At 37.9% G+C, this 27,897-nt stretch overlaps 1 protein-coding gene and 1 long non-coding RNA gene across 14 annotated transcripts in view; one reads left to right on the top strand and one right to left on the bottom strand.

Moving 5' to 3' along the window:
* LOC128319502 (uncharacterized) lies at nucleotides 1–26,600 on the top strand. Its single transcript, XR_008302958.1, has 3 exons — nucleotides 1–954; nucleotides 25,659–25,738; nucleotides 26,417–26,600. It is a non-coding gene; the product is annotated as an uncharacterized LOC128319502 (long non-coding RNA).
* Nucleotides 1–27,897, bottom strand: part of cacna1g (calcium channel, voltage-dependent, T type, alpha 1G subunit) — a 177,541-nt gene that overhangs the window by 4,921 nt on the left and 144,723 nt on the right. For 9 of the 13 annotated variants that reach the window (XM_053238660.1, XM_053238658.1, XM_053238661.1 and 6 more), the window contains 10 exons: nucleotides 18,608–18,759; nucleotides 16,593–16,702; nucleotides 14,445–14,578; nucleotides 13,488–13,558; nucleotides 12,416–12,494; nucleotides 11,768–11,889; nucleotides 10,337–10,738; nucleotides 6,759–6,902; nucleotides 5,788–5,910; nucleotides 2,691–2,883 (listed from right to left, as the gene is read on the bottom strand). In XM_053238660.1, coding sequence (XP_053094635.1) covers nucleotides 2,691–2,883; nucleotides 5,788–5,910; nucleotides 6,759–6,902; nucleotides 10,337–10,738; nucleotides 11,768–11,889; nucleotides 12,416–12,494; nucleotides 13,488–13,558; nucleotides 14,445–14,578; nucleotides 16,593–16,702; nucleotides 18,608–18,759 — 1,530 coding nt within the window. The remainder of the gene's footprint in view (nucleotides 1–2,690; nucleotides 2,884–5,787; nucleotides 5,911–6,758; nucleotides 6,903–10,336; nucleotides 10,739–11,767; nucleotides 11,890–12,415; nucleotides 12,495–13,487; nucleotides 13,559–14,444; nucleotides 14,579–16,592; nucleotides 16,703–18,607; nucleotides 18,760–27,897) is intronic. The other 4 variants (XM_053238668.1, XM_053238669.1, XM_053238666.1 and 1 more) reach the window with 3 other exon arrangements.

Here is a 27,897-nt window from a genome sequence, read left to right as displayed (position 1 = left end):
AGCTACACATGCTACCCCTGAGATACCAGTGATCCTGCCCCCTGCCTGATCCATCCTGATGCCCTACTTCTGGTTGGAGTTCTCATCACTTGGAAACCACTCGCTGCTGCTGAGGATAACCCCATATAGACAGCCTAAAGATACATGAGATTACTGTGGATGGTACCACTTAGAAACCATGAAGATGGCTTTGGACTGCAATTGATACAAACAGTTTTGCTATTGTAGGGTACTGCTGAAAGTGAATATAGCAAATTTGCTATTTTCAGTGTTTTTTCTAATAATTGTGTTTTTATAGTTTTATATAAATGAGAATTAATATTATTGTGTTCTTTTTGTAAAATGGTTATTGTTTAAAATATTGTAATTAATAATTAATGGCTTTATTTTGTTTTGCTACGCTATTGGACAAAAAAAGGAGAGATTATGGGAACTGATTGGGTTTTCCCATGGGGGAGTATTCAATAAGGAACTGATTGACAGGTCTTATGACAAATCGAAATTTTGGAAGGAAGAGCAAGGAGAGCGCGGGAATACGGGAAAAAAAGAGAGAAGACGGTGAGCAAGCGCCATGTTGGACCCAGTTTAGCGCGCTTTGATAAACTTTGGTGGAGACTAACTACGTAAGTACTGGCCCACAAAGTTTAGAGCCGTTAACCCAGCAGGAGTGTGTGTACGGTATTCTAAAACAACAACAACAACAACAACAAAAAAAAACAGCAGAGTAATGTGAAGGAAAAAAGAGGCGAACACCGAGTAAAGAGCAGAGCTGTGGACAATTGCCGCTCCAGACGCCATTTTCATGCTCGTCGGCTGTTAGGTCTACGGACACCTGTTGATTCACCACCGGATGGATGCTGAGTGGACAACTGAACGGCGCGGGGGAAGAGAAGAGCCAAAGCAGGTTTCTTCTCAAAGTTCCAACAGTGACTACATATTGGAGTACGGGGCCGAGTGAGTACTTGGTTATATTTTTATTGCCGTATTTCCAAGGATTTACCTGTCATATGTGCCCCAACGAGGTTACCAGCGCTGGTACAGGTTAAGAACTATTTTACATTAGAGTTTGGTTGAATTTGTCTTCTCAATATTTCCAACTTAACCACTGAGGTTAAACTGTGAACATTTCCAGACATACTCATACCTGACTGGGGTTTGAACTTTTCCTCTCCATTCCTGCATTGTCCACAGGGGTTGAGAATTACTACTGAAACTTGAAGGTTGTTTTGGTGTTAAAAATAAGTGGTTGTGTATTTATTTTTTAGGAGTATTTTTATAGTGGGTAAAGTATGCAGCATAATTGGGAATAGAAGAATAAACATAACTGAAGGGGGGAATTTATAGTTTATTTGTGCTGTATTAATAAAGTAGGAGGATTATGTTAAGTTAACTGATTCCTTTATTTTATTTATTTCTTTCCTTTTCATTGTTTAGCTACTGATTGATTGTTTATTTGGACGTTTGCCTAGATTTAAATAAATTGGGTATCTTATTACTTTTCTATGGGTAGTGTCATTTTAGCCCTATATAGGCTTAAACTTTAAACTTATTCTTTAACATCCAGCACATTTCACCCTCACAAGCTGGGGACCCAGAGATTTCCTTGTAGGAAGCTATATATGTAAATGTAACACTTTGTTAGACTTCACCCATTGGTACTGTACCAGAGGTTTCCGGGAGGGGCCAAAAAGGGGTTACACTATAGGGCCTTTCGCACCGCTTTAGTTCCAGAACTAAATTTACAGTACTAAAGTACTGGGCGATTTTGCGCGAACTATTTCCCAGTACCGTTTAAAGGGTTGCATTCGCAGTGGGCACTAGGAAGTGACGTAACCCGGTCGACAGCGACGCCATTAGTGCGCGGCGTTCAACAACAGAAGAACAACAACGTAAACAACTGGAGGATGGAAGAAGCTGTGATCGGAGCTGTGTTTTTGTCGTGTTTCGCGGGTTTCACAATAATAGACATGGAATGTCGACGTATACGTAAAGCGAAACAAGTTGACACTACAGTATGTTTACACGGCGTTTTAAATCATGGCAGGTGAGGGCGTTTTCGTACACGTTTGGCCAATCAGCGTCTACTTACGTCTCGGATAGTACCAGTTGTGCTGGTTAGACCCTGCTCCGGAGTAGGAGCTAATTTGGTTCTCGAAAAAGGCAGTAAGCTACTAAAATCGCACCCAGTTCCGGAGGTGCGAAAACGCCAAAAAGTGGGTAGTTCCACAATTAGTTCAGGTACTATGAAAAGGTTCCCGCGGTGGGAAAGGCCCTCATGATAGCTTTAGGACTGCAATTTGCCACAAACAGTTTTGCGCTCAAGTCTCCGTCAGTTAGAAGCTGATTACATCAACATAAGAGACTTCATGTGAAAACTATAATGAATTTCCTGGTTACACAATTGCACTTTTTGATTATATACTATACAGTTATAGAAGGGAAGTATTTATAGTTGCACTATCTGTTGTCACCCAGATGAGGATGGATTCCCTTTCGAAGGTTTCTTCCTCATATCGTCGCCTCTGGCTTGCTCATTAGGGATGAATTTATATCCTGAATTTATATATTTGTGTAAAGCTGCTTTGTGAATGTCCATTGTTGAAAGCGCTATACAAATAAAACTGAATTGAATTGAATGTGGTAGTGTTCTATGCTGAGTAGTTGCTGGGTTAGCTGTGTTTGTGCTGCACCTGACTGAGTCTGCTGAGCTGAGGTCATGAGGGTTGTTGAGGATGGGATGGGCTGGTGGGGTAGGAACATGTAGCTGTCATTGGGTAAGGAGTGTGCACGCCCCACTGAAGTCTTCTTCACACATAGTAGGTGCTCTTCCAGACGTTCATGTGGCCGCACGGACTCTGCTGAGGGTTCAGGAGGATCTGCATTCTGAGGGACAGAGAAAAGCATCGTAAGCAGAGCTGTAAGGTGAGCTCGAGCCAGGGATATGAGAACCGGTGCACCTCCCTTACAAACATATACACAGTACCTACAGGACAGGTTAGCACACTGAAATGAAAGGCACACTGGCTATAGGGAGGAGACTGAGCTTAATGAGCTGTTGTGGTCAACATTAGCGTTATGCTGTTTAATATTGAGTGATTGTCGTCTCTGTGGATGGCAATGTGTAGTTTTGTTTTGTTTTGTTTTTTCCACAAAAAAATCTGAAATTCATTATTTTGTAATAACTCCCACCAGGCTCCTCCCTTCCAAAGCCACATCTACAGCCTTTACTACTGTAGCTAACAGACACAAGAAGCCAACCCGTATGCTTTTAAAAAGACATTGGGGACATGGTGTTGTGGGGAAACATGATTACAAAGTCAAGACAGAGACAAAGCTGATAAAATCATGAAGCTTGAACATAACCATACACATATACTGACACATAAAAATGATGAGGACGGAACCACCCAGAGTAAGACAGGGTAGAAATGTCCACATGTGGGAAAAGACGGGGACAGAGGTGGGTGAAAAACCCAGACAGGAAAGTAGCAGGGAGCAGGACTACTCTACTGGATTGGACACAGACCGGGCTGGTGGGACATGAAATAAAAAAGAGAGAGAGCTGAGTGGGTGCTTAGGAACCCTGAGAGCTTCCAGTCAAACTTGTCCTCTAAACCAATCCATGGCAAAATTTATCACTTATATTCAAGACTAATTCATTGGCAATGACTACTAACGTCCTATTGTGTTACTACAGTGTTTCACCCTGAAATAAATATGCTCATAAAGTTATGAAATATCATTCAAGGGTGATATTAAAAATAGTAGATATGAACTAATTCTTAATTTAATTATTCTTAATTTAATTCCTCCATATTTTTTTGTTTTGTTTTGTATTTGTTATTATTTAGTGGGTGTGGGAGGTCAGAATGACTCTTAATCAGAGATGATTACTTATCTAAACAACCTAATTTTATTTGGTACATTGATTTGTACAATATTATAAATATAATAATAATGGGTTGTGATTTACATCACTGTAACAAAATCTAAACATCACAGAGCACCACCTGTTTCACAGAACCCTAGGCATCCCCAGACCCCACTCTGAGAACCACTTTCAGACTATTATTAGATATTTATTAGATTGTTATTTGAATCTTTGCCTTGTTTTCATTTATTTATTATCCTATTAGTCTAAACTGTTTTTTTTTTAACTTTTTTTTTCTGTCTCCAGTTATTTCCAGGATTAAGCTTGTCTTTAACAGCAGTGGTCTAGACACAACTGAAAACCTCCCCTTTCGAGCCATCTACACATGTGGAATTTTAATGATCTGAGTAGAAATTAAACACCTGCATAAAGAAGTCTGAATGTGGAAACTGTCCCTGTCACCATGTATATACTGGCATATCTTTTGAAATTAATTTTCCTGACTGAGCTCACCAAATCTCAATATGTTCCATGGAAAGTATATACAGTGAGGAGGAAATAAGTATTCAAACACTAACACTGTTTTTGTTATTTAATATATTTCCAGTGCATATATCCACTTCAAATACACACCCATAATGTTTTTTTGAGTTTGTACTTATATATATGAACAAAAAGGTATGTATTCATATGCATAAACAATGATACATTTAAAAAACTGATTAGGAAAAAGTATTCGGGTACTACATATACAGTATAAATGACGCAGCAATTGGTTGGGAAGATTTCACACATGTAGCAATCACAGTGAAGGTGAAAGAAGTTTTCAGAGACAACATTATTAAACAACACTCAAATGGGGAAAGCTTTAGAACCATAGCATGCACCTTAAACATCCCTGTCATATAATTGGTTTGATAATACAGTATGCAGGTGGAAAGTTCATGGAACTGCAATGAATCATCCCTGGACAGGTGCGCCATGCAAGATTTTACAACCCATTCTCAGATCAATGACAAGGAAAGGAAGAGAGAAGCCAGCAGTTGCTTGGAAAGAGTTGCAGGATGACCTGAAATCAGCAGGAACAACAGTTACATTGAGATTAACAAACAATGAATTATCTCCTTCCTATACCCCACACAAATCTCTGCTAAAAAAAAAAAAAAAAAAAGCACAGAATTGCACATTTTTCAGTTGCATTTAGCATTTAGCTCATCATGTTTGGAGAAAGAAGGGTTGCACATATGTTCCCAAGAACACCATAACCACAGTGAAGTACAGAGGTGGGAGCATTATGATATAGGGCTGCTTCTCTGCGAACAATACTGCAGCATTGAACGGAACGTGAATGGAGCGACGTACTGGGGCACATTAGCAGAGAATTTAATTTTTTCAGCTAAGAAACTGAATCTGGGGAGAAGATGGGTTTTTCAACAAGACAACAACCCCAAACATACAGCCAAAACCCAGGAGGAATGGGTTAAATTGAACCACCATGCACAATAAAAAGCGAATTACTTCTTACCGCAGATGTCTCGAAGCTGTAATTACCAACAACAGCTTTGCAGCAAAGTAGTAATGTTGTTAATTTGTGCTGTCTGAAAGCCTATTCCCCCATCAGTTACGTTTTTAAACATATCTTTTTTATGATTATGAATACATACTTTTTTGTTCATATTTATAAATACAAATTCACAAGACATTGTGTGTGAAAATATAGGAAAGGAATATATGCACTGGAAGTATATTTAATAACAAAAACAATAGTGTCCGAATACTTATTTCCCCTCACTGTATAATGCTACAGGAGCATAAGCACAAAACATTTATGATAGAGGAGCCAAATTACTGGAAGCTCTATAAGGAAAGGCCTAGAACCCACAAAGATGAATGAACATTGCTCTACTGATAAGTACATTGCACTCCAGACTGGTTAGTAAGAGGGGATTAAAATCATCAGGGACAGAGTCATCCGTCAGAGCTAAGGACCAGGATTTCTCCGATGCCAGAGACAGAGCTTCCATCTCAGCTAGGGGGATCTAAAGAGGAAGAGATGAGGCCAGGGTGAGAACAGAGCCCATCTGGCCACATGCAATTAGAGATACACATCGTCACAAACTCACACAGGAATGTCTTGTGCCAGAATAAAGAATCCTTTTCTAATGATCCATTTTCAGTTGTTCAACATTTGCTATTTATGCACATGCAGTATAGAGCACGTGTGCAGACGCTGGCAGAGCTCTGATTGCACTCACAGAAGTTGAACAATTAATACAATTTCAAAGTATTATAATTAAATACAACAAAAAATAATTATAATATAATAAAAGGCAATACTTCACATGTCTATATATGTGAAGCAGGATTTCTGTTATTGGCATTTTCACCCATCTCAGGTTTCCAGAATGCTGAAATGCTGTGTCAGGCAGATTCAGTGCTTGACTGGCACAGATAGTTTTAGCTGAGTTACTGAAACAAATTGCAGAAGATGCAATCTAAAGACATTAAATAATCTGCAATTACATCAAAAAGCTTTTAAGATCACACATTTTGCAAACTTAACAAAATTTTCTGCAAAGCTAACAGAGCGTTCTGCAAAAAAGTGCATTTTCTACAGCAATCCAGTTGAACCTCATTTTATGACATTCAAGCCCAGGCAGTAAAGTTTTAGCTAAACAAACTTAAACTAAACTAAAATTCTCAAAGTCAGTATTTTGATATTGTATTCATTGTATTCGTGGGCAAGAAACTGGGTTATCTTAGAGCAGATTATTTTAATTACTTAGTGAGCACAAACCCAAGTGTTTCACAGAGAAGGACAGAAAGAGCAAAGACAGAGAGAGAAAGCATGGTGTTAGGCAGCAGGGTGCACAGGGGAGCCATTGACCTGTTTCTCATTGCAGTGCTTGCTGGGGAGAGGGGGCAGAGCGTAGTAGTGGCAGATGGAGCCAGAAAGGTTGTCCATTAGGCTGAGCTCTCCTTCCAGTGAGCCCTGGATCACTAGGGATACCGAGTCAAACATGGGCCTCCGCTACAGACCCAGCCATTTGCAGACAGAAAAAAGCAGAGAAAGAGAAAGAAAGAGCAGACAGAGACACAGACACAGGCAGAGGAGAGGAGAGGAGAGGTACAGTAGTGTGAAAGCAACAGTGCACAGACAGTAGAAGCAAGGAAGGAGAGAAGTTCATAGACAACAGGTCAAGAGGCCACATGGAGGTTAGACATATATGTAAAGAGAACCAAGAAAGCAGAATACAGTAATTAAGACCTTCAATATACTATAATGATGAGCAAAGACCATCTACTTACCTTATTTTGTGTGTTTAGATACTTAATATCTATAGGTTTCAGTACAGTGTAATTATTATTTACACACAAATTGTTAATTGTAAGACCTGCATCCATTTATAAGTCCTTTGCTTAAAGTCTCACATTCACACTAACAAAGCAAATTATGCATAATATAGTACTATGGTAAAGTATACACTGATAATGTGCAAAACTTCCCATAAACATTTACAGTATAGCAAACAGAGTATTCAGTTCACTGGTGTTACAAACCATACTCCATCTATACTTCACTGTACCCCAAGCCTTGACCACCCTCCATTTTTTTTTATTCCAGATTTATAATGTATGACTACTGTAACATTTGAACATTTTATTATGCCATTAATATACATTGCCGGGGTATGTGTGATTCGGCCTGACACTATGATTTTGCATGGGCGTGCAGAAGCAGCGGCAACCTGAGTGGCATTACTCACACACTCACTGTGTATCTTATGTACATTAAAGATTAAAAGCAACATCCACAAGATGGCACGTCAAAGCCAAAACATCCCAGTCTGTCTGGTTTCCAAGTTGAACTTAAAATTTTTTTTTTTTAAATGATTTTACGCACAGCGATATTAAACGGACTGACTCTATCTATCTAGCTCTATCTCTCTTAAAAGTTTTCTGCTGTCACCTTGATTGTTGCTGGGCTGCGTCTCAAAAAAATAAATAAATAAATAATTCTGACCTTACATTCAAAAGTACTAAGTACTTTACTTTCTTTGTAGGTAACATGATAGGTTTTTAAAATTCAAAAGCTATCTGTAAGAGAAAAACCGATTAGTGTTAATACTTAGTAACGGACTAGAATAGTACATAAGTATGTGATCTGAGACACAATGCAAGTTTGTTTAGCAGAGGTAGGTGGATGGGGATTTGTCCATTTTTTGCTGGATAGACTACTCTGGTAGCATGTTAGGATAACGAAGAAGACTAAAATAGCACATATTAATTTAAACATGGTTTATCTGAATGTGACTCCCAGTGACATTTCAAATATTAGCCCACAAAATCCATCTTTGATATTTCTATAAATTTGTAAAAGATGAATGAAACAAAACAGGAGATTCTGAGTTTCTCAATAAGTGTCACTATACACAAATCCCCTGTGCTGTGAACACATTTGATAATTACGGTTGATTGGCATTTTTCAACACACGTGTGAGTATGAAGAAAATGCATGTTACAGAAACTTTTTTTGGGGATCTGGATGGAATTTTCAGTTTGGTTTTGCATACAAAACATTTACAACTTTGTTACAAGACTGATAAATGAGGCCTATTGTGCACTATTGGTATATATTAGGTAAAACTTTTACTGTATTAGGATCATTCTTGACTATGTAGGCAACCACTAATGATGCCTAATTCATATTATTAAATAACTCATTAATTTTATAGATAAACTCTAAGTGTAGTGTCCAGTAAGAACTGGACAGTTTATGAAATTATGAATTATGAAATTATGATTTTTTTTCAACAAGGTGAAAAAATCCACCACACTAATATTTATAGGTAATTTAATAATATCAAGGCCTAGAGAATATATTATAAAGACTTAGAACATGCCCTAAAGATCCATATTAACGCTGTAATAAAGTTTTTATGAATACTTGAAACTGATGATATAAAAATTACATTAAATATTTTATGTGATTTTGAGTGATATTTTAGTGAATATGAGCATGTGTAATTACACATGTAATCACCAACCTACTGTTTCTTGATAACTACATAAATCTAATGCTGAAATTTAATGTGTAATAATTTGCACATACATACAAATCACACTGTACATAAACCCTTAATTAAAACGCACATAGTACTTGAAAACACTTTATATAAAGTGGGCCCTTACCTCACGTGTATTAATTAATTCGAGCAATAAAGACAGATTGTTTCTTGTGTTCAACATACCTGAGCCTAGATATTTCCATTTATTCTGTACTACCAAAGATCTCCACTGGGGAGCACAATAACTCTACTGAGACTGTCCACGGCAGCATGCAAACCAGACAGACCTCAGCAGTAGACTGCTACACTGATTTAACTTAACATGAGATGAAGGATAGAAAAATGATGATATGAAGGTCATCATTTACTAAAAAAAATGGCATTCTAGAAATAGCCAGGCACAACAAAAACAAGCTGATGTATCAGTGCTTTCCCATGGCACCAGAATGACCTCTGGCTGCTTTGCATTTAAAAAGGGAAACAGCACGGCCATCTCTAAATGACAGCAAGAAACCAAGAACTGCAACTGAGCGGCGAATTCAAAAAGAACAAAAGAGAGGCAGGATATCATGCAACATAAAAATTAAGTGTGAAATGCTGTATTAGGAGCAATTAATGATTTTGCAGTTATGAAATGATAAAAGAAGTACTACATCACAATGCTGACATTTTCCAATAAATTATCTAACTCAAACTTGGTTAAATGTCTTCCTAAACAAATTTTATGGCTTATTCATTTGGCTTATACCATTCCATACTCTATAATCCTTTTATTTTTAAACAGTGGCACAAATCCTACTGAAAAGTTTGTTTCAAAGACGAGTTCATTCATAGTAACATTTACTCATGTCCATGCATAAAAATGAATGAGCTAAGGTAGCTCCAACATCCTGTTATGTGCTTTTAAATGGTTTCTGTAATTTCAACCAATCTGATTACACACTGGCATACAATCTCATATACACTGTCATTAACGCTACTAATAAAGGACAATGAGTTTATGCCTCTTAAGCAGGACTTAGCACATGGGGAGAGAGCTGCTGTCTCCCTCTCTTCAGCTGGCAATGTGGTGTACACCAGACAGATGATGAGAGTCAATGGTCAGCTTGCTCATTCTCTATAGCTGTCACATCTCACATGGTGCCCTGCTTGATGCTCAGCTCAGTATTCAAAACCTGGCCAAGGTTTTTCAGCATACTGGACTCTGCTCTATGTGCCATGTGATTCACAGGTTGGGTCTGACTGGGTAATGGCCCTGTGCAAACATGCACAGCTGCTAGCCCATACTGAGCAAGCAAAGCTCCCTTAGTATCTGCCAAATCACATTAATATCAGTGTGCTGCCTACAGAGTGATACAAATCCACCAACACATAATATAGTACTAGTTTCACTCACCTGTAACGGAGGCTCCAGACCTTGAGGTTGGTCTGTGTTGTGTGCTGTTGAGTCTCTGCGTATGGCAGCTGATGGGCTATCTGGGGGATAACCTCTGTCCTGTGAGTCTCTGGAGATCCAGCGAGACCCTGCAGGCCCACCTATGTCTCGCAGGGCCAGAGGGGAAATGTGTCCCCCAGTCATCCCCCCATCTCCCCCTACTGCCTCCAGCTCCATTTCCGCCTCTAGCTCCGCCTCCTCCTTAGCCTCTTTGTTGCTCTCTTCCAGGTGCTTCATGAGGACGGCGATTACAACGTTGACCAACACAAACTGAGCCGTCAGCACAAAGGACACAAAGTAGATGGGAGACACCACTGTGTTGTAGCATGTTCCATTGTCATGAGCGCAGTCTCTCAGTGTGTCCTAGAATGTACACATAGATACATAGGTTTGCATGCAAACTTGGCTACACCAGTATAATTAAATCCAAGCTCATTTACTAAGAGGCTTCTGTCTTTTAAATGTGTACAATAGCACATCTTCTTCCTTTTGCCAATTTGCCTTAATAAACATGAGATTGAACCTAAAAATTCAAAAAGCGCTGTCTCTGCAAATAGATTAATTTCATACATGAAGTGTGATTTATCAGCCTGAAAGAGATGCAGAGTACAGTGATTGCATGTGCAAATTAACATAAGGGCAGGTAAATTTGTGCAAGCCCATTTCAAGGAAATTTAAAACCATTTAAGTCTCAATAATGAGAAAGGGTCTCGAAGTTATGACTCAGTATTTCAAAATAATGGGAAAGCTCCCCAAAAGTAGGACTAGCACTTCTGGCATAAAGTTGGTTTTACATTTAATATTCTCTACACAGTCACAACTCTGATGACAACGGCATTCAAAAAAAACCTGAAAATTTTTAATTTACATATATGTTATACATTATATAAGAGAATACACACTTATTCAATTGCATTCAACATTGCAGACATGCAGAATGTCTGTAAGTTTTTATATTGCACTCATTGTATTTTGAACACTTTTTGATGTTTCACCATCTCTAATTCACTATTATACTTGATGTGTAATTTTGCATTTATGTGTCAAGATTTACTCTTCTGGGAAATCGCTCTTGGCCATCAAGAAGAATCGTCACACACAAAAAACATATTTAAATATTGTTTTCTTCAACAATCTTCAACTGAATGTGACATCATTTACATAGTCATTATTTTCTTAAATCACCCACTGACTCTATGTGCAATTTATCAGAACACTCCAGTGGGATAAACCTTCTTTACAGGGGATCTTAGTAAATCAGGGCCTCAGTGAAGACAACAGTGACTTTTATGGCTCCCCAATGAGACACATAAAGAGCATGTGAAAATGACTGTGAACCTCAACTAAAGTTCAGATTATGTACAAATGGTGAAACAGATATAATAAATGTACCTTCATAATGCCGTTCCAGTTGTCCCCAGTGGACACACGGAACAGCAGGAGAAAGGCCATGCCAAAGTTCTTGAATGTGGCGTAGCGTCCAAGGCCCTCACAGGGGTGCAAATCATCACATACTACAATTCAAAGAGCATGGATCACAAATATATTTACATTCAGTTCCATGAATAAGTGCACACCATCTTCAAAAAATTTAATCTAGTACCCTAAATGGTTCTTTGGAGTGTCTTATAGGTTTTACATATGTAGAACTAAAACTAAGGATTTTCCTATCAGAGACAGTTCAAAGTAGAATGTCTTTAGGAATATGAGAACTCTTAAGGATTATTTTTTCTTTAAGACTATACACTTTATATTGACTAAATCTGAATGGGACATTTCTCATTTATACAGTATGTACACACAATTTGTAAAAGCTTTTGAAAACAGGCCTGTACACATTCCAACATAATCTACTTAAGTGAGTTGTGAGAAAACCATCTATCTAACTAATCGTTACCACTGACAAATTAAATGAATTCAATTAAATGATTCAAGCAATCCATTTAGATCTTTGAAGGAATAAAAACGCAGATGATGCATCATAAGGTCTCTATCATAAGTGCTAGACTCTATTAATGTCTACTGATGTTTTGTGCTTACTCAGATCACCGAACAGCTCTACTCCCAGTGCTGCGAAGATAAAGAAGAGAAGCATGAAGAGAAGACCCAGATTCCCCACCTGTAGAGAGAGAGAGAGAGGAAAGCAAAAGCAGACTGAGACAGAGAGCCAGATCAGTGTTTCTGAAGCATAAAAGGACAGAAAGAACAGATCCAGAAATACCACCTCCAGAGAGCCAAGTAACAAGAGAGCTATGAAGTGAGAGAACTCCAGACCCATTCCCCGTAATTAGAGCTGAAAGTTCAAAAGTCCACAAGGTTCTTTGAATGGGCTACTTGGGCTAAACATACAAAGCAGTATCCATGCACAACCACATGGACAACATCAGGTTGGCTTTTAAAGAAAATGAACAGGGTGAATAAACTGGAAAATGCTTCATTCTAGTCCAAGAGTTATAAAAAAGAAGATATATTTTCATTGTCTATGGCTGGGCTTTTTCCAACTTTAATGAAGCACATGATTCCCATGTACAGTGCATTTCAGAGGATGACATCGTTATGGATCACTGAACACTTGTATTTATGTCCCTATCTAGGCAGAGAGAATGTTAAACCAGTGGCTTCCAGACACACAGAGAGGGACTGACAGATCTTAAGAAAGATGGCATGTAAGGTAGTGATAAATCATCGACAAAGCTCAGTTCTACCAGGTTAAGTTCTATTTTTGCAACATGAAGTAACCCAAAAAGGAACATAGAGTACGTGCAATTATTTATGCACATTACTCATTCAGAATTGCTACATTATTTATTGAAATTATGACAGCATCCTGTGGTGCAGCATGTACCCAAATCAAAAGGCCTTCGTCGGGGAGCCACAGAGCCCGACAGCATTAGAGAGAGCATGCTGAGTGCTGAGTTTTTTTTGTTTTTTTTTTGCCTCCTGCTGTATTTGCTATCTTGCCATCGGTCCATATGTAGTGTCGCTACTTCACTGGCTATGGAAATGAGGCCAGTGGGGGGAGAAAACAGGGCCTGCAGAAGCTGGGCTTGGAGAAAATGAATGATCTAACATGGGCTCGGATGAAGAACAGACAACAGAGCGGTTGTATTACCTGAGGCAGGGCCTGGATCACTGTGTCCAGCAGAGCTCGCATTCCCACAGCCATCTTCAAGAGCTTTAACACTAAAAAGAAAGAGAGCAGTTTGATGAGGACAGGCTTTATCACATCTTAAATAAAATGTGTGTCTGTGTGTAAAAAGAAGTTATAAAATAGTGGTAGTGAGTAGTGTCGAGAGTAGAAGTCTGTGCTTTAATAGCTCCTTCACGGGCTACTCTGTGATGCTGAGGTGAGAGGTGAGAATATTAATGTGCTGATTAAGAGAAAGAATGGATTAGAGGGCTATAAAAAGAAGACACCCTAGACACATTGCTTCCTTAGGCCAGCACTTGGAATTTAATTTCCCTGTCATTTTGGGGTACTTAAATTGTATGTAAATAGGTAGAAGGCTTGTATTAATATTAGGGCTGTGATAATGATAGTTTGTAAGTGGGTTGCAGAAGGCCAGATGCCCCTGTTGCTTCATGCGTTGAGGACGGCTGGTGCTTTAATTAAGAGAGCATCTCTAGGAATTTGAATAGAGAGGCAGAGTGCACGTGTACACAGACACACACACACAGAGTTTGCATGTTTGCTTGGTTGTCTGTGTTGATGGTATAATCTATGAAAACTCCCAAAGTGCATCATTCATTAGGAGCAGAACAACTGGCCAAAACAGATGAGTGCCCCAGATTCTCACTGTTTGTGTGTGTGTGTGTGTGTGTGTACGTATGTGTGTGTGTGTCAGAGATTCAGACAGGCTATGTGGACTGAATATCTCATTTCAGCCATCTGTTCTCGATCTACACAATGTGCAACTGCTAAACAGTAGCCATACAGATGCTGAAACACTCAAAACAGAGTAGCAGTAAAAGAACTCAGCTCTTTCCCAGCAGATTAAAAAAACAGCAGCGTGGTAGAGTTGATTGAAAGCAAAGTGGAGATGACAAAAGGACTGGGAAGAGTAATCACCACGGGCAATGCGTAGCACCCTCATGATTCGTATGATGGTAGGGTTGATGGGGAGTGAGGCATTGACCTCGATCTCCTCCAGAGTTATCCCCATAATGGACAGCAGCACGATAGCTAGATCCAACTGGTTCCACCTGCGGAACACAGGCACATATTATTCAGCACAGTGCATCAAATGAGGATTTCAAAAAGACGACGAGAATCCAATTTTCATAATTTAATAAAGCATTATTCAAGATTATTCAACCACAGCATGATGTCAAACTTCTCATTTGAACTCAAATTTACCCTAATATTTCAGCAGTTTGGAAGTATTTGGTGTATCTCAGTGAGACTTAAAACTACTTGCCAAAGTATAAATCACTTCCTCTGAGGTCATGAATTTCATCACATTCACAGGTGAAGTGTTGCCTAGAGTCTGTTTTAAGACAAGCCAATTCACAGAGGCCTGTAGCCATGCGAAGGGGTCTTATCAGATATAAGAAATAACTGGAGCAAAATTGATAACACAAATCCTCTCTTGATATCTGGCTTGATTACCAGGAGTGCTCTCATCAAAGTGATGTTACAGTCTTTGTGCATAAACAGAACATTTTGTAAGAATAACCTGACTAGAGTAGTTCCCAATAAATTATGACCTTTGGCCAATCGCACCCATATATTTTTTTAAAGTTATCATCCTTAATACTGCACTTATAGACTAGTACACAGATGCAGCATGCAGAATTTTTAACCAATCAATTGGTTACTGAGAAACAGTTGTTTAAATGCTACAGTGCTCCTAGTTGTAAAAAAAAAAAAAATGAAATCTAGGATGTTTCTTCGATCTATATGCCAAGGTTGGTGAAAATCAGGTATGACAAATTAATCATTTTGTCAAAATTGGCTCCATCAATATTCCTTCAACAACTTTTTTTCTGCACCTGTGCCAATTTTATGGAGTCTACTGGTGCCTGGACCTCTGAAACGAATGAAGGTGTTACAGTAGTTAAATATAGATGTAATGCATTGTAGAGGTTAATTATAAAGTAAATACTGAGTATTTAGAAATGTCACTACTTGCTACATTCCTGGTAGCTCAAATGGAGAAAAATATCAAGTGGTATGTAGGTCTCCAAGGACTGAACCAGGAAATGCTATATACAGAACGTCTTTAAGTCAGTGGAAGTGTCATTATACAGTTATACAGCTGATAGTAGCATGATACAATCTGTGAATGTGCCATGAGAAATGCTGATTTGGTTAAAATAATTAAATTATTAAAACTTCAGGTCACATGGAAGTATCTGCAATGTGATGGCTGTTAGAGATGTTGGTACAGTGCAAAGAGACCATACGCTTTGGGGTAATGTCTCCCTGAGCCTAATATGTGCAGATATTCAGCTAATTAAATCATTAAAATTGCAGTTAAGAATTACTGTGAATCATTACACTTATCCATGTTCACTGAATTAGAGTGTCACACATGCTTACCCGACCTCTGTTTGACTGCTCAAGTAAAGTGGATGGATTACAACAGAAAATTGCTTCTCTTACCAATAATTTGCTTCATAATAGTATGACTTGTCTTTTACCTGTAATTGGACACTGATTAAGGATGACAACCACAAATATTTCTTAGTTGCCCCCAGTTAGTTAAGGCTGTGATTATGATGGTGTCAGGATTTCCAGTCAGGGATCTTTTAGCAATTGAAAATTCCACGAACCCCCTCAGTACAGATTCATGTTATAAACTTTTTGAATATTAGGTTAATTATTCAAATGCGTACAGTAATATTCGGTTATTTATTGAAGCCGTAGAACTATTTTTTAAATTACTTTTATTCCTTATTTCCACTGACAGAACACATTAGGTCCAAGTTGACTTTATTTATAGGCCTACATGTTTTTCAAGGTTGTATTAAACATAATTAATTAAAAGCACAAGTCAATCAGGCAAATGAGTATAAAACCTCAATAATAAATGCAATAATTATAAAAAGACCCCAATTTGAGAACCACTGGAGTAGGATATAACTTTAAAACAGCTAAGAGGCTATTAACATCAGTAAGATATTAATTATTTCACTGTTAGGATATAGCTTTTTTTTCTGAGACATTGTGGTGCATTCTGTGATTTATTCATAAACCTCACTCTGTATCTCATACCTGTCTTTGAAGAAACGTCTGAATCCAAACGCCACAAGTTTGAATACAGACTCCAGCACAAAGATAATGGTGAAAATATAGTTGCAGATTTTCAGTGCTTCATCAAGCACCTGCAAAACATTGAGATTTCAAATGTGTATGAGATTATGATTGTTTGTTGAAAGGTAAGAGACAATATTCTTTTATTTGAAAAGTGGAAAGATTTTCTTTTAGCTGCTGAAATAATTTATTTTTAATAACACGTTATAATATGTCCCACTAACTATCACTAAGACAAATGCTGTAAGAGGAAAAAAAATACAGAAAAAAACACTGTTCTGAGCTCTGTTATCAGCACAGAAAAATTTTCAACCGAGCCCGGCTGCATTAATCAATCACAATACAATACAAAACTACAAAACTGCCTAAGAAAATATAAGGAGACCTAGGAGATTGAAAAGGCTTCATTCAATGAGAGCTTGCTTTGCTTCTACTGTAACATTATATTGTACAAGACATATCTATATAAAACATAATACTCAGATATCTGCTTGCATGGATTTTGATTCAACGTAGCAGTTGGACACACTTTACAAGATGCAGTCTGGAATCAGCTGCATAACTACCTGTAGTGGCAGCACAGTGGTTAAGACTTTGGGCTACTAAGCAAAAAGGTTGTAGGTTCAAATCCCTGCACTAGCAAGCTGCCGCTGAAGGTCCTTGAATAAGAACCTTCATCTGCTCTGCTCAAGGTTGCTTTCTGTCAAATATGTAAATGTGGAAAATTTTGCACCCACACTGGCTCTTTCTTGTAGAGAATATTTTGCACAGATGTTTGGATGGAGCGGGTGGTCCTGAAGGAAGAACATCTACTGAGGTTAAATTTGAAAGTAATTACTTAGATCACCCCATTACTTAGATTATATTAAAATAAAATTATACAGAGTCCCTAAAATATCACTTATTGTATGCATAATTTATTTTATATGCATAATTTATTTATGCATTTTTGTTCATTTTCATGAAGGGTGCTAGTGTTCTGGAGTTGACACTACAGCCAGAGACAAGATATATGTATACTGCCTGGCACTGAAAGCAGGAAATGTTCCATATCAAGCCCTAGCAGATTACCACACACTAATTATACCCAAAACAAAAATGAACTCTTCCTTTCCCCTTCCCACACTTACCCACTGCTAACAAAAACAGCCATCTATTTATACCCATAGGTCAGCATGGATGAACTCTATTACCAACAGGGTTAAAGCCTGGGAAACCCTCTGGCAGTGATGAGCACTAACGGGGGAGGTAAATACCAGCTCGCTTGGTAAAACTCCCAGACAGACTCTACAGCTTTGCCACTGCATTAGTGGCTCAGTCATCTGGATAACCAGTAAGCTAGCATTCAGTTTCTGCTAAAGGACAATAAATATCTGTGATGAGAATGTATGATAAGCCTGTGAATGTCAGAGGACTGTCTTTGCTGCTGTCTGATTACAAGCTGATTAACTCTTGATTTTTATCTTTCCCACCTTTCTCACACTTTTCATCTTTGCATCACTGTTCATTCCTTGAAAGATTTGTAAAACTAGGATCATTTATAACCATCATGTAAAAAGTGACCTTCAGTGAAATATATCTGAAGAACATGTTGCAAAACGTAAGATTTTTTGTAAAATCACTCTCAAGGTTCTCAGGGTTGCTAGCTCATTGGATTTTATATCCTTATTCTGTATTCACAACCGGTTCTGTTATATTACTGTGTAGGGCTAACTGAATATTCATAAATTTCATGAGTAACATGTCATCCTAGAGGTCAATAAAAGAGCACCTAAGCATAATGATACAATGTAAAATGTAAAGGTAACTTGCCTTCCAACAAAACAGCAAGAAAAAGATGTAATTCTGTATGTACATTACTATGATGGCTATAAAAGGACAAAATAGTATTATATTGTTCTGATACATAATTGGCCATTACCAATTAGGAAATGAGATGGCACTTTTTCAAATCATCTTGACGCCAATGGGCCTACCTTGGGCTGCTGGTAGTGCTCCATGGACATAGTGATGACGTTGAGGCCTATGACGATGGTGATGAAAAGATCCAGGTAGTGGCTAGTGCACATCTTGTGGATGAGGCGACGAGTGGGAGAGTAGTCCGAGTAGTAAGGCTTACACTGAGCCTCTGTCATGAGGAACCATCAGGACCGGGGGGCAAGCATGAGATTAGGTTATTTACAGAGGCACTTGTGAAGAAGACACACATACCCATGAGAGAAAGGAGAAAGGAGGAAAAGACCAGAAAGAGAAGCTCAAAGACTAAAGAAATAAACAGAAGAAAAGGTCCTTCTGCAATCCTCATGATCAGAGTCCAGGATGGAAGAGCGGTCCATGTGAACATGATCATTCATAGCCTCACCATCTCAAGAACACACACACCCTTTCAGATCTTAATTATTTTAATTGGCTTGCCTGAAATGCATGTGCTTCTTTTGTCTGAAAGGTTTTCAAATGTGACCATATTCTGATTTGGATGTGGAGTCATTAAATGGTGCTTCTATTCTGTGGTTTTAGAACAAAGACTTTTTCTTTTTAGTACAATCCTATACTATTCCACATGAACCAGGCTCCACTTTTTTTTTGGATCTTTAATGTGAGGATGGCATAGGACAAAACAAGGGAGAGGTGGAAGGGCATGGAGGGCTTGCAAAGCAGCAGGGGTCAGGAGGCTTATTACTCCAGCACACAGGCAGGGCTCCTGGCAGCAGCTGTGCTCCCCATTCTCTTGTCAGCCCACTACGCAGACTGTCCCTAAAGCCCTGGCACCATGTGCCCAATTGCAAGAACAGGTGCTGCCTGGCTCTGCTTTTTTAAATAGTGCAACATCAACACTATTCATTTAGTTGTATGGCTGCTCCCCGCTGGATTTAGTGCTTTCTGAGTGAGGGTAATTTGGAGCAAATTTAGTCTGAGAAGATAATGGTCCTTGCTGGGACAGTCATACACATGCATGCACAGACAAACACTTTTTTTTAATATACACATATATCAATGTCTGGGGATTAATGCCCCGTGGGGATTTATGGGACTGACAATGCATCCTGCTGTGGTTCCCAGGACTGGAGCCACCTCTGTAGAGTCTGCATGAGAGCTTATTGGCAGCAGAGTACAGACAAAAGGAATCAGCCTCCATGTCACTAAAAAAAGTGTTAATGGCTTTCTGTGTGTTGACTAAAGAGCTTTAACTGTCTGCCATTATGCATGAATTTGAAGATCGCACATTCCCTGTGGCATGAGGGCTTGAAACAGGATACCATCTAGACCCGTGCTGTGCATAATTAACACAGGGTCACAATATGGGCTCTGGCTTATATACTGCCTAACTGGAGCCATGTTTGTTGTGCTCTCAAATGTGCTGACTTAAGAATTTCACAATTCCAAACTAAATGGCCCAGCATGGGCAAAACTTTTACCTCTTTTTCATAGAATGGAACAGACCTCACAACATAGCATGCCTTTGTGATCACTGCACTATAAAATCCAGGGGGACAAGCAAAGCAGGGCAGACTGCTCCAATTCTAGGGTGCTCGATTACTCAGACAGTTCAGAAGCAGGGCATGGCGTCTCTGGGCGGGGATGGTCTTCTGCTTACAGGTGCACCTGGCTGCTTTTGAAGAGGTCAGCTCCCATATGACCTCACTGTTGCTCTGCTCTCCCTCTCTTATTTCATTCGGACAAAACATGCTTACATATTTGCCTCCATATGCTCTCTTATATAGGGAGATCACTAGTAAGTAGATGAGAGAGAGATTTCATCACAAACAAATTTCTTCCGGCTAATGAGTACTGCACCAAGAACATATGATTCTTCTGTATTGGTTTGTGTATTACATGGCCATTTTGTGGCCTGCAAACAAGGACTAAAGAAGGGAAACAGAGGTGCGAAGAGCCAAATTAGCCTCGGAAACCCCAACCTCTCACTCCCACTCCCCGGAGAGGGTGAGAAGCTTGGCATGCCACATACGGAAAATGGATTAAATTTGGGTTCTTTTGGCAGAGGTGCCACTCTGATGTCAGCCTATTGAAATGCTTCAAAGCAAATGGCCATATAAGTATCAGCCAAGTCAGCTTTAAGGAGATTTAAAGTAGAGAGGGGAAATTGTCTGAAACTATTTTTAACCAATGCAAGAGAATGAAATAGTGGTATGGACCACAGCTCTCGGTTCACTCCATCTCCGTCGCTATTTTTGTGGCACAGTCTAATGATACCATGACTGTGACTTAATGAGGCATTTTTTTTGCTTAGATAGCAATTTTATTCAATTTACACCAATGAAAGGGTTTTTTCTGAATAGATGAATAAATGAATGAATGTTGAACAACAATGTCTTACACTCAAGAGTCACAAGACATCGGTCAACTTTTAAGTAATTCGGTGCAATACCCATAAAGCCTGTGGAGAGGAGCTTTGATGCATTTCGATGCCTCTGGTGTATTCAGTGCATTTAGAGAACATTGACCCCATTTAAACCCAGGGCTCTGGACCTCTATTGGATCAGTGTAAAAAGTAAACTGTGTTGCCAGACCAATAAATTGTACTTCCAGTGGAAAAAAAAATTAACACTGATGTTGATTTAGTTTATGAGGGAAAAACTAGGCACATATCCAACATTCTTTTCAAAATGAAAATCAGGCCACTGTACACAGAAGCAATGCGTCCACAGAGATGTTGAACATCAACTTCTACCTCAAGAGCTTGGACAGTTGGGAAATACAGACACAGTGTGATGTATTGTTATGAATATCATACACTAAACACCACACAATAATAAAAAAAGACAGTCATCAGGTTATAATGGTTGCATGAATGATTGTTGTTACAAATAGTCCAACGTAGAATTAGATTTAAAATAAACTAAATTAAAGACCAGTGTATTTTTATTCCCCTAAGCAGAAGTGTATTATTGTGATGACTATGTCTACCAAAGCCTGCTTAATATGCAGTGCACATGGATTCATAATGTTCTAATGCAGATGTTGAGTTTAGAATAGAAATATTTTTTATAATTGTTAGACCATGGTTTGAAGCTGAGCCTAAGCTGTTGAGAAGCCATCCGTGGCAAAGAAGACATGCGGAGGCTCATCACACAGCACACTGAGGTCACTTCGTTTAAAACGAGAAGCGGAAGTGAGTGTTGTGGGTGAGATCTGACTGGCCAGCCCAGCTTATATATATATATATATATATATATATAGGGTTAGGGTTAGGGTTATAGTAATTCGGTGCAATACCCATAAAGCCCGTGGAGAGGAGCTTTGATGCATATATATATATATATATATATATATATATATATTGGTCATAAATGATTACTGGAATTTAGAGGGTTTTTTTTAGCTGTGTAGTCAAATTTATTGTATTTTTTTCTTTGTGTGTTTTTATGAAAGTGCCAAGATTTAGACCTGTACCTGTATAGAAACACCAAATGAAATGTAACTTATGTAACATGTAATATGTAATCACTACAAAATAAAAAGTGCCTTTCTTTACTTTATTGGTGTGAATGACAGTTGCCAATTTAATGTAATATTTGCTACATCATATCATCTATTTTTTCTAAGTCTCATTCTTGTTTAAGAGTTAGTATCTTCATTATTTAAATATAGTGGGTAGAGACCCCTAACCCCTAACTGTTTGTGAGTCTGCGTGATGTGGGATGTACGTGGAAGTGAACTGATGCAGATTTTTCATGGGCAGGCTAACACAGCTTGTTGGAGTTAGTCCTGATAAAACAGGAGAGTGAGAGTGCTGAGTGCACTTTAAAGTTCAAATGAGGTGAAATGATTGAGGAGACTGAATAACTCTATGGAGGCAAGAAAAACACATAAGCCTGGATGTCTATGAAAGATAAAAAAAAATATGTGGGGTGGAGTGCAGCCATATAACTTAATGATACATCCAGATGAACCTTTCATGCTTGTTTCATTTGTTAGAGATGATTTTGCAACACTAAAACAAGTAATCAATAGTTTGTTCGCAGAATGAGTCATTGTCTGTTGGTCGCTGGTTCAGTGTGATAAGAGGCATTCTTGCTGAGATGTATTAAAATACCAGTGTGTGATTTCATATATATGATTCCCTATATTGTATTACACTACACGCCAGCACACACTGAGTCAGAAGCCAACTGAAAACAAGGCAAATTAACTTAATCATCAAACATGTTTCTGCTGGATGTCCCAAATTCTGCCCTGTTAATACAGATAAATCAGAGAAAGAAGAGAGGATAGTGCGGCAAATGAAGGAGTCCAGACAAAGTAATAGTAAAGAAAAAGAAATCATATGCCATATATGTCAATGACAGTAATGACAGAGCATAATATAATAGAATCAAGACAGAATCAAACACACACATACGCACAGAGAAACTAGACAATACACACAGAAACACATAAACATCATGCTGGTAGATATGGTAGACAAACCACACTTTCTTTCTGAGTCTGACTTGAGTGAGATGGCCGTTTAAGATGAAGGATGTACGGTGAAACATACACAGGGAGTGGAGGATGGGATGCAAAATGAAAGTGATGATCTGCACAGAGCAGTGACATTCTTCACCATTCAACACAAGCGTTATACTAATTTCATCCGCAAAAACCTCTACGATTCATCAGCCTAACCTAGATATTCATCCCTCACTAATAATCGCATACTGTACTATCAGTTTCACTGCACTTACAAAACAACGTGCTTTAAAAGGAATACTGAATAATAAGCTGGGAGCTTGGGGGGTTAATCAAGCAACAAAATAATAAAATAGTTTACTGGTCATATTATGTGGAAATAAATGTTCCAGAAAAGATAAGTGTCTGCATGAACACCCATCAGATAACAGACTACAAAACATATCTCTAACAGTTCACTTGTAGCTACAGCAATCAATCACAAGTCATGAAGTATCCAAGAAGATTTATTTCTGTCTTGTTCCAGAAGAAAATCTACTGCTCTGAATCAAACATGTACTAAAACTGTCATAGATTACAAACTCGTTTTCTCACTGGACTGTCTCGTTTATTCTTCAGTATGTTGCGTTGTCATCGGGAGAGTGGTACGTGTGTCTCACTGCTGCGAGCAGACTTGTGATCACTGAGACAGAAGAACTACCAGTCACACATGACATACATTTGTCCAGTGGTGTATAATAGGATTGTAACAATGGAGAAATACTTTATTACTCTAGAAACAGGTAATAGTGTCCAGGTACATAGAGCAATAACCATTCTGTGAATATCTCTACTTGAGCATAAATCTTTCTGTTAATCTGAACTTTTACTTTAATTTCCAAAAGCATATGGCTACTTTTAAATTTTCTCTGAAACATGTTATTGGCTGCAATATAAACTTATTCCTGTGGGCTCATTCTAACATGAAAAAAAGAATTAAACCTGCATTGCAAAGATAACAAAATAAGGTTCAATTATAACTCGATGTCTCAGTCTCAGAGAAGAGATGAGAATAACGAAGGGAATGAACAACAGTAAGAAAGTCCTTAATTGGTTAAAACTATATTTAATGTAGAACTGACACAGTGCTGACTGGTGCAGTTTAGTATACCTATGTATTCCTGTTTCTGATATAACTGTAGTGTTAGCTATTTAGATTAAAAAAAAAAAAAAATCTTGGACAACTTTTATTTGGGTGGGAGGAGTGCAAGTATAAATATATATATTAAAAAAATCAATATTTAATAGATTGTATCAGACCTGCCAGCCTTCACGCATTTTCATAGGAGTTCTGCATTTTAACATTGTATTTTGTCGTATGCTGGAACAAAATATCCCCAAAAAGCAGAGTGTTTTCAGAATCTAATTGGTAGATGAGCAAATTCTTAAAAGAAAAAAAAAAAAAACTGGGAAATGGTGGGCGTTGTGGTGGAAAAGACTAAATACTTCTGCTATTTAGCATACTTAATAAATTATTTTGTCCTGTACATAAATTGTCATTGTCTACATATTTTATGGCTTAATACCATCTCAAAATGCATGAAACTGATGTTGGTGCTTCCTTCAAAGAATCTAAAGCTAAATGAAGCTGCTACTATACCTGTCTTCACAAAATTAGACTAGCATTGAGTTCATGCTTCACTACATCATTTCAGCCCTTTAAAGCTAAAAGAGTTGGAGCAGTTTTGTCTGTATTTAAGTGACCGTAATAGTCCAAGGAGTTTATTCACCACATTAAATCAACCACCAGCATCTGTTCTGATACAGACAACAACAGAGAAATGAATTTCCATCATAGGTTTTGCTTTTGTAGATGTTATAGATGTCTTTTTTATATATAGTTTCACTACTCAAACTGGACATTTATTTGTAATTTAGCATTTTGACCAAATATAGATCATATAAAAAATATATAGAAAGAACCCTTTTTTCACCTTTTTATGGCACTGTCTCCATATGCATGGTTTCAGATCTGCTGACGAACTATCAGAAGGCTAACACTATGATTTTATAATAAAGGATTATTACAGTGAAGTAGTTCTACTGAAAATATGTGGCACCAGAATTGGAAATGATCAGTGTTCTCCAGTGTTATTTCTTAGCTGCTTTGTCTTTAAAAGGCCAGGTGAAGTGTTACATATAAACACTGCAATGGAATGTAATTACAGTAAAACTAGATGGCACTGAAGTTGTAATACGTAGACTTTTTTCCATCGTGCTTCTCTGTTTTAGCATTGCACATGCATCACATCATCGTCTTGTGGCAATAAGAGAGAGTTACTCTATTACAAATCACAACACTTGTAGAGATTTTCTCCTGAAAATCTAAATGAGAACTTGTTTAATATTACTAAATACTATGCAGTACTTGTGACTGAAATCTAGGTTAATTAATGTTAAATCACACCAAAAATAATGCTAGTTCAGAGAATCTTAATGTAACAGAAAAAATATATACCTTTAAGAATATCTACAGAGGAATACAAACGTAAAAAACACACTGAATTGCCAGAAATGTCATTCTGATAACTGAGAACTTCTTCCTTTTTTTAGCTTTTACCATCTGTTCATTCACAGAAGCAGTCAGTTATGTAACATAAAGAACACAAATGTCTTGGGTTCCTTTGAAGAATGCAGCTGATGCTGAAAGCTGAAAGGTAACATGACACTATTCTGCCAAGAATATTTGCCCGGTCATGTCATTATGTCTTAGCTGACAAGACAACATTATTATTAAATACCAGATGTGGTTAATAACAGTAAAGAATATAACTAATTAAAGCATTATAATCATCCAGTATTGTTCTTTTACATGTTTGCCTACCTACAGGCAAGTGTTGTTACTCAGGGATAGATGAGGTAATACGCTGAGGAAAAAGGTTATGAACGAATAAAGCTAAGCACACACCTCAATATTAAGAGAATCCATCAAAAGCCCCATCATAACCGAGCTCGATTTGCCACAACAGTAGATCGGGTTACATATTATTTCTCTCATAGAATGAACTTCAATTATTCAGTTTCCCAGGCAAAATCCTCTTGCAGAAATCAAAGCTACAGTAAAGAATAAGAATTCATTCCTACAGGTTTTACAATTCAGACTACATACATTATACAGCATTAACCTGAAGCCTAAATATATTTACTGATGTAAATTAATATTATTAACATTATGGATGTTAATAGGCACACCATGTAAGACTGTGCCATCTAAGGCTGTGTTCTCACAGGCCTATGGTGAGCCGCGTTAACGTGTAACCAACATTGAGAAAAGAAGAACATGGCTTCACCCTCAGGGAGTCTTGATTAATCAACACATTTGATGTGTCCACTAGCACACAGCAGCTGCAGCAGGCAAAGCAGAGAGGAACAGGAGCTAATAGACAGAGACAGATTGGGGTCGGGAAGTCTCTTCTACAGAACCCATGCAGAATTCTCAAACATGCTGAAGGTAAGGGGAGGCCAAGCTAATTAACACATTGTTTGCTCATTAGGAACAAAAGAGAGCTTGCCAGATGTCCATTCAGAGAGCAAAGATGTTATTCATATATAATGTGTATACAGCATGCACATACACTATAAGCCACCTACAGAATCATGTAGATGTACACAATATGCGTTTGTGTTGGTTATACTAAACACTAAAGGAATAAAAGTATATTTAATGAACTGTTAAAAGAATAAGACAAATTTAGAGAAACACAGCGAGTGGCTGAAGGGAAGTGAGAAAAGGGCAAAGTAATTCAGAGAAGTGCAGTGGAGGGTGAGTTTATGGGAAATTGCTGCAGCTGAAAAAGTGGAGTTCCTCAGGCACTGACAATGAGAGACGGAGCAGAGGTCTCTCAGTTTGACTACAAACAATGCCAGTACATACACTCTACACATATAAACACCCTTCTAGTGGAGTTGCTAGATTTAAAAACATGAGCCATCCAGAATGGTGTCGCTAGAATCGACAATTGATTATTGTAATATACTAAGAGACCTCAATTGAAATGCCCACAAATATTTTAGTTGATCTTCACTAGCATCACTCTACAAGCTTAGTTTTGGCAGCATGTGTTTTACTTGACTTGCATTTGGAGCTTGGATACACACTTGTGTATTCAAAATGTGTATTTTGTAAAGATGTGTGGGCTGCTCATCATAGAACTGGTTTGAAAGCAGCACTCACAAGAGGACAAAGAGTTTTTTGATAAAAAAAAAAAAAACTTTCTAAAGTTGCTAAATTATTATTATTATTACTTTTTTTGTACTTTTAGTTGCAACTGAAGAAGTAGAAGGTGAGCTAGCTAGTGGATTTTCAGCACCTTCAGAGATCCTTTCTTTCAGGTGGTGCAGAATTTGTGAAGCTGCAAAAATATTAGCACACTGTTGCTCTTTCATAGTCATTAAATCGATATAAATCAACATCACAAGCAACATTCTATACAAATCTCTGATAGGTCTATTCCCAACAATGCATAAATCACTACATGTAAAAATCAGGTCAGTCCATAAAGGTTTTTTTTTTTTTTTTTAAATGACTTAGCTGGGATTTCTGAAACACTTCCGAAACACTTAACAAATACACAACAGTGACGAGTTGGTAACTATATCCTCTAGAACATACTTTGAATATTAGGTTGTAAGAGTGACTTATGTGAAAACTGAGTCAGTACTTTTACATCAGTTCTCGGTGAAACAAAGCAGTAATTATATAACAACAATCAAACACCTGTATAGGTATAAAGGAATATTTGAAAATGTAGTAATACTTACAAGTAACACATTTTGCATACGTTGCAAGTTGAATATGTAAGTACAACTAATGTCA

Source organism: Pangasianodon hypophthalmus, chromosome 12 (genome assembly GCF_027358585.1).
Source record: "Pangasianodon hypophthalmus isolate fPanHyp1 chromosome 12, fPanHyp1.pri, whole genome shotgun sequence".
Taxonomy (NCBI): Eukaryota; Metazoa; Chordata; class Actinopteri; order Siluriformes; family Pangasiidae; genus Pangasianodon; species Pangasianodon hypophthalmus.
This window is presented reverse-complemented; position numbering and strand designations above follow the sequence as displayed.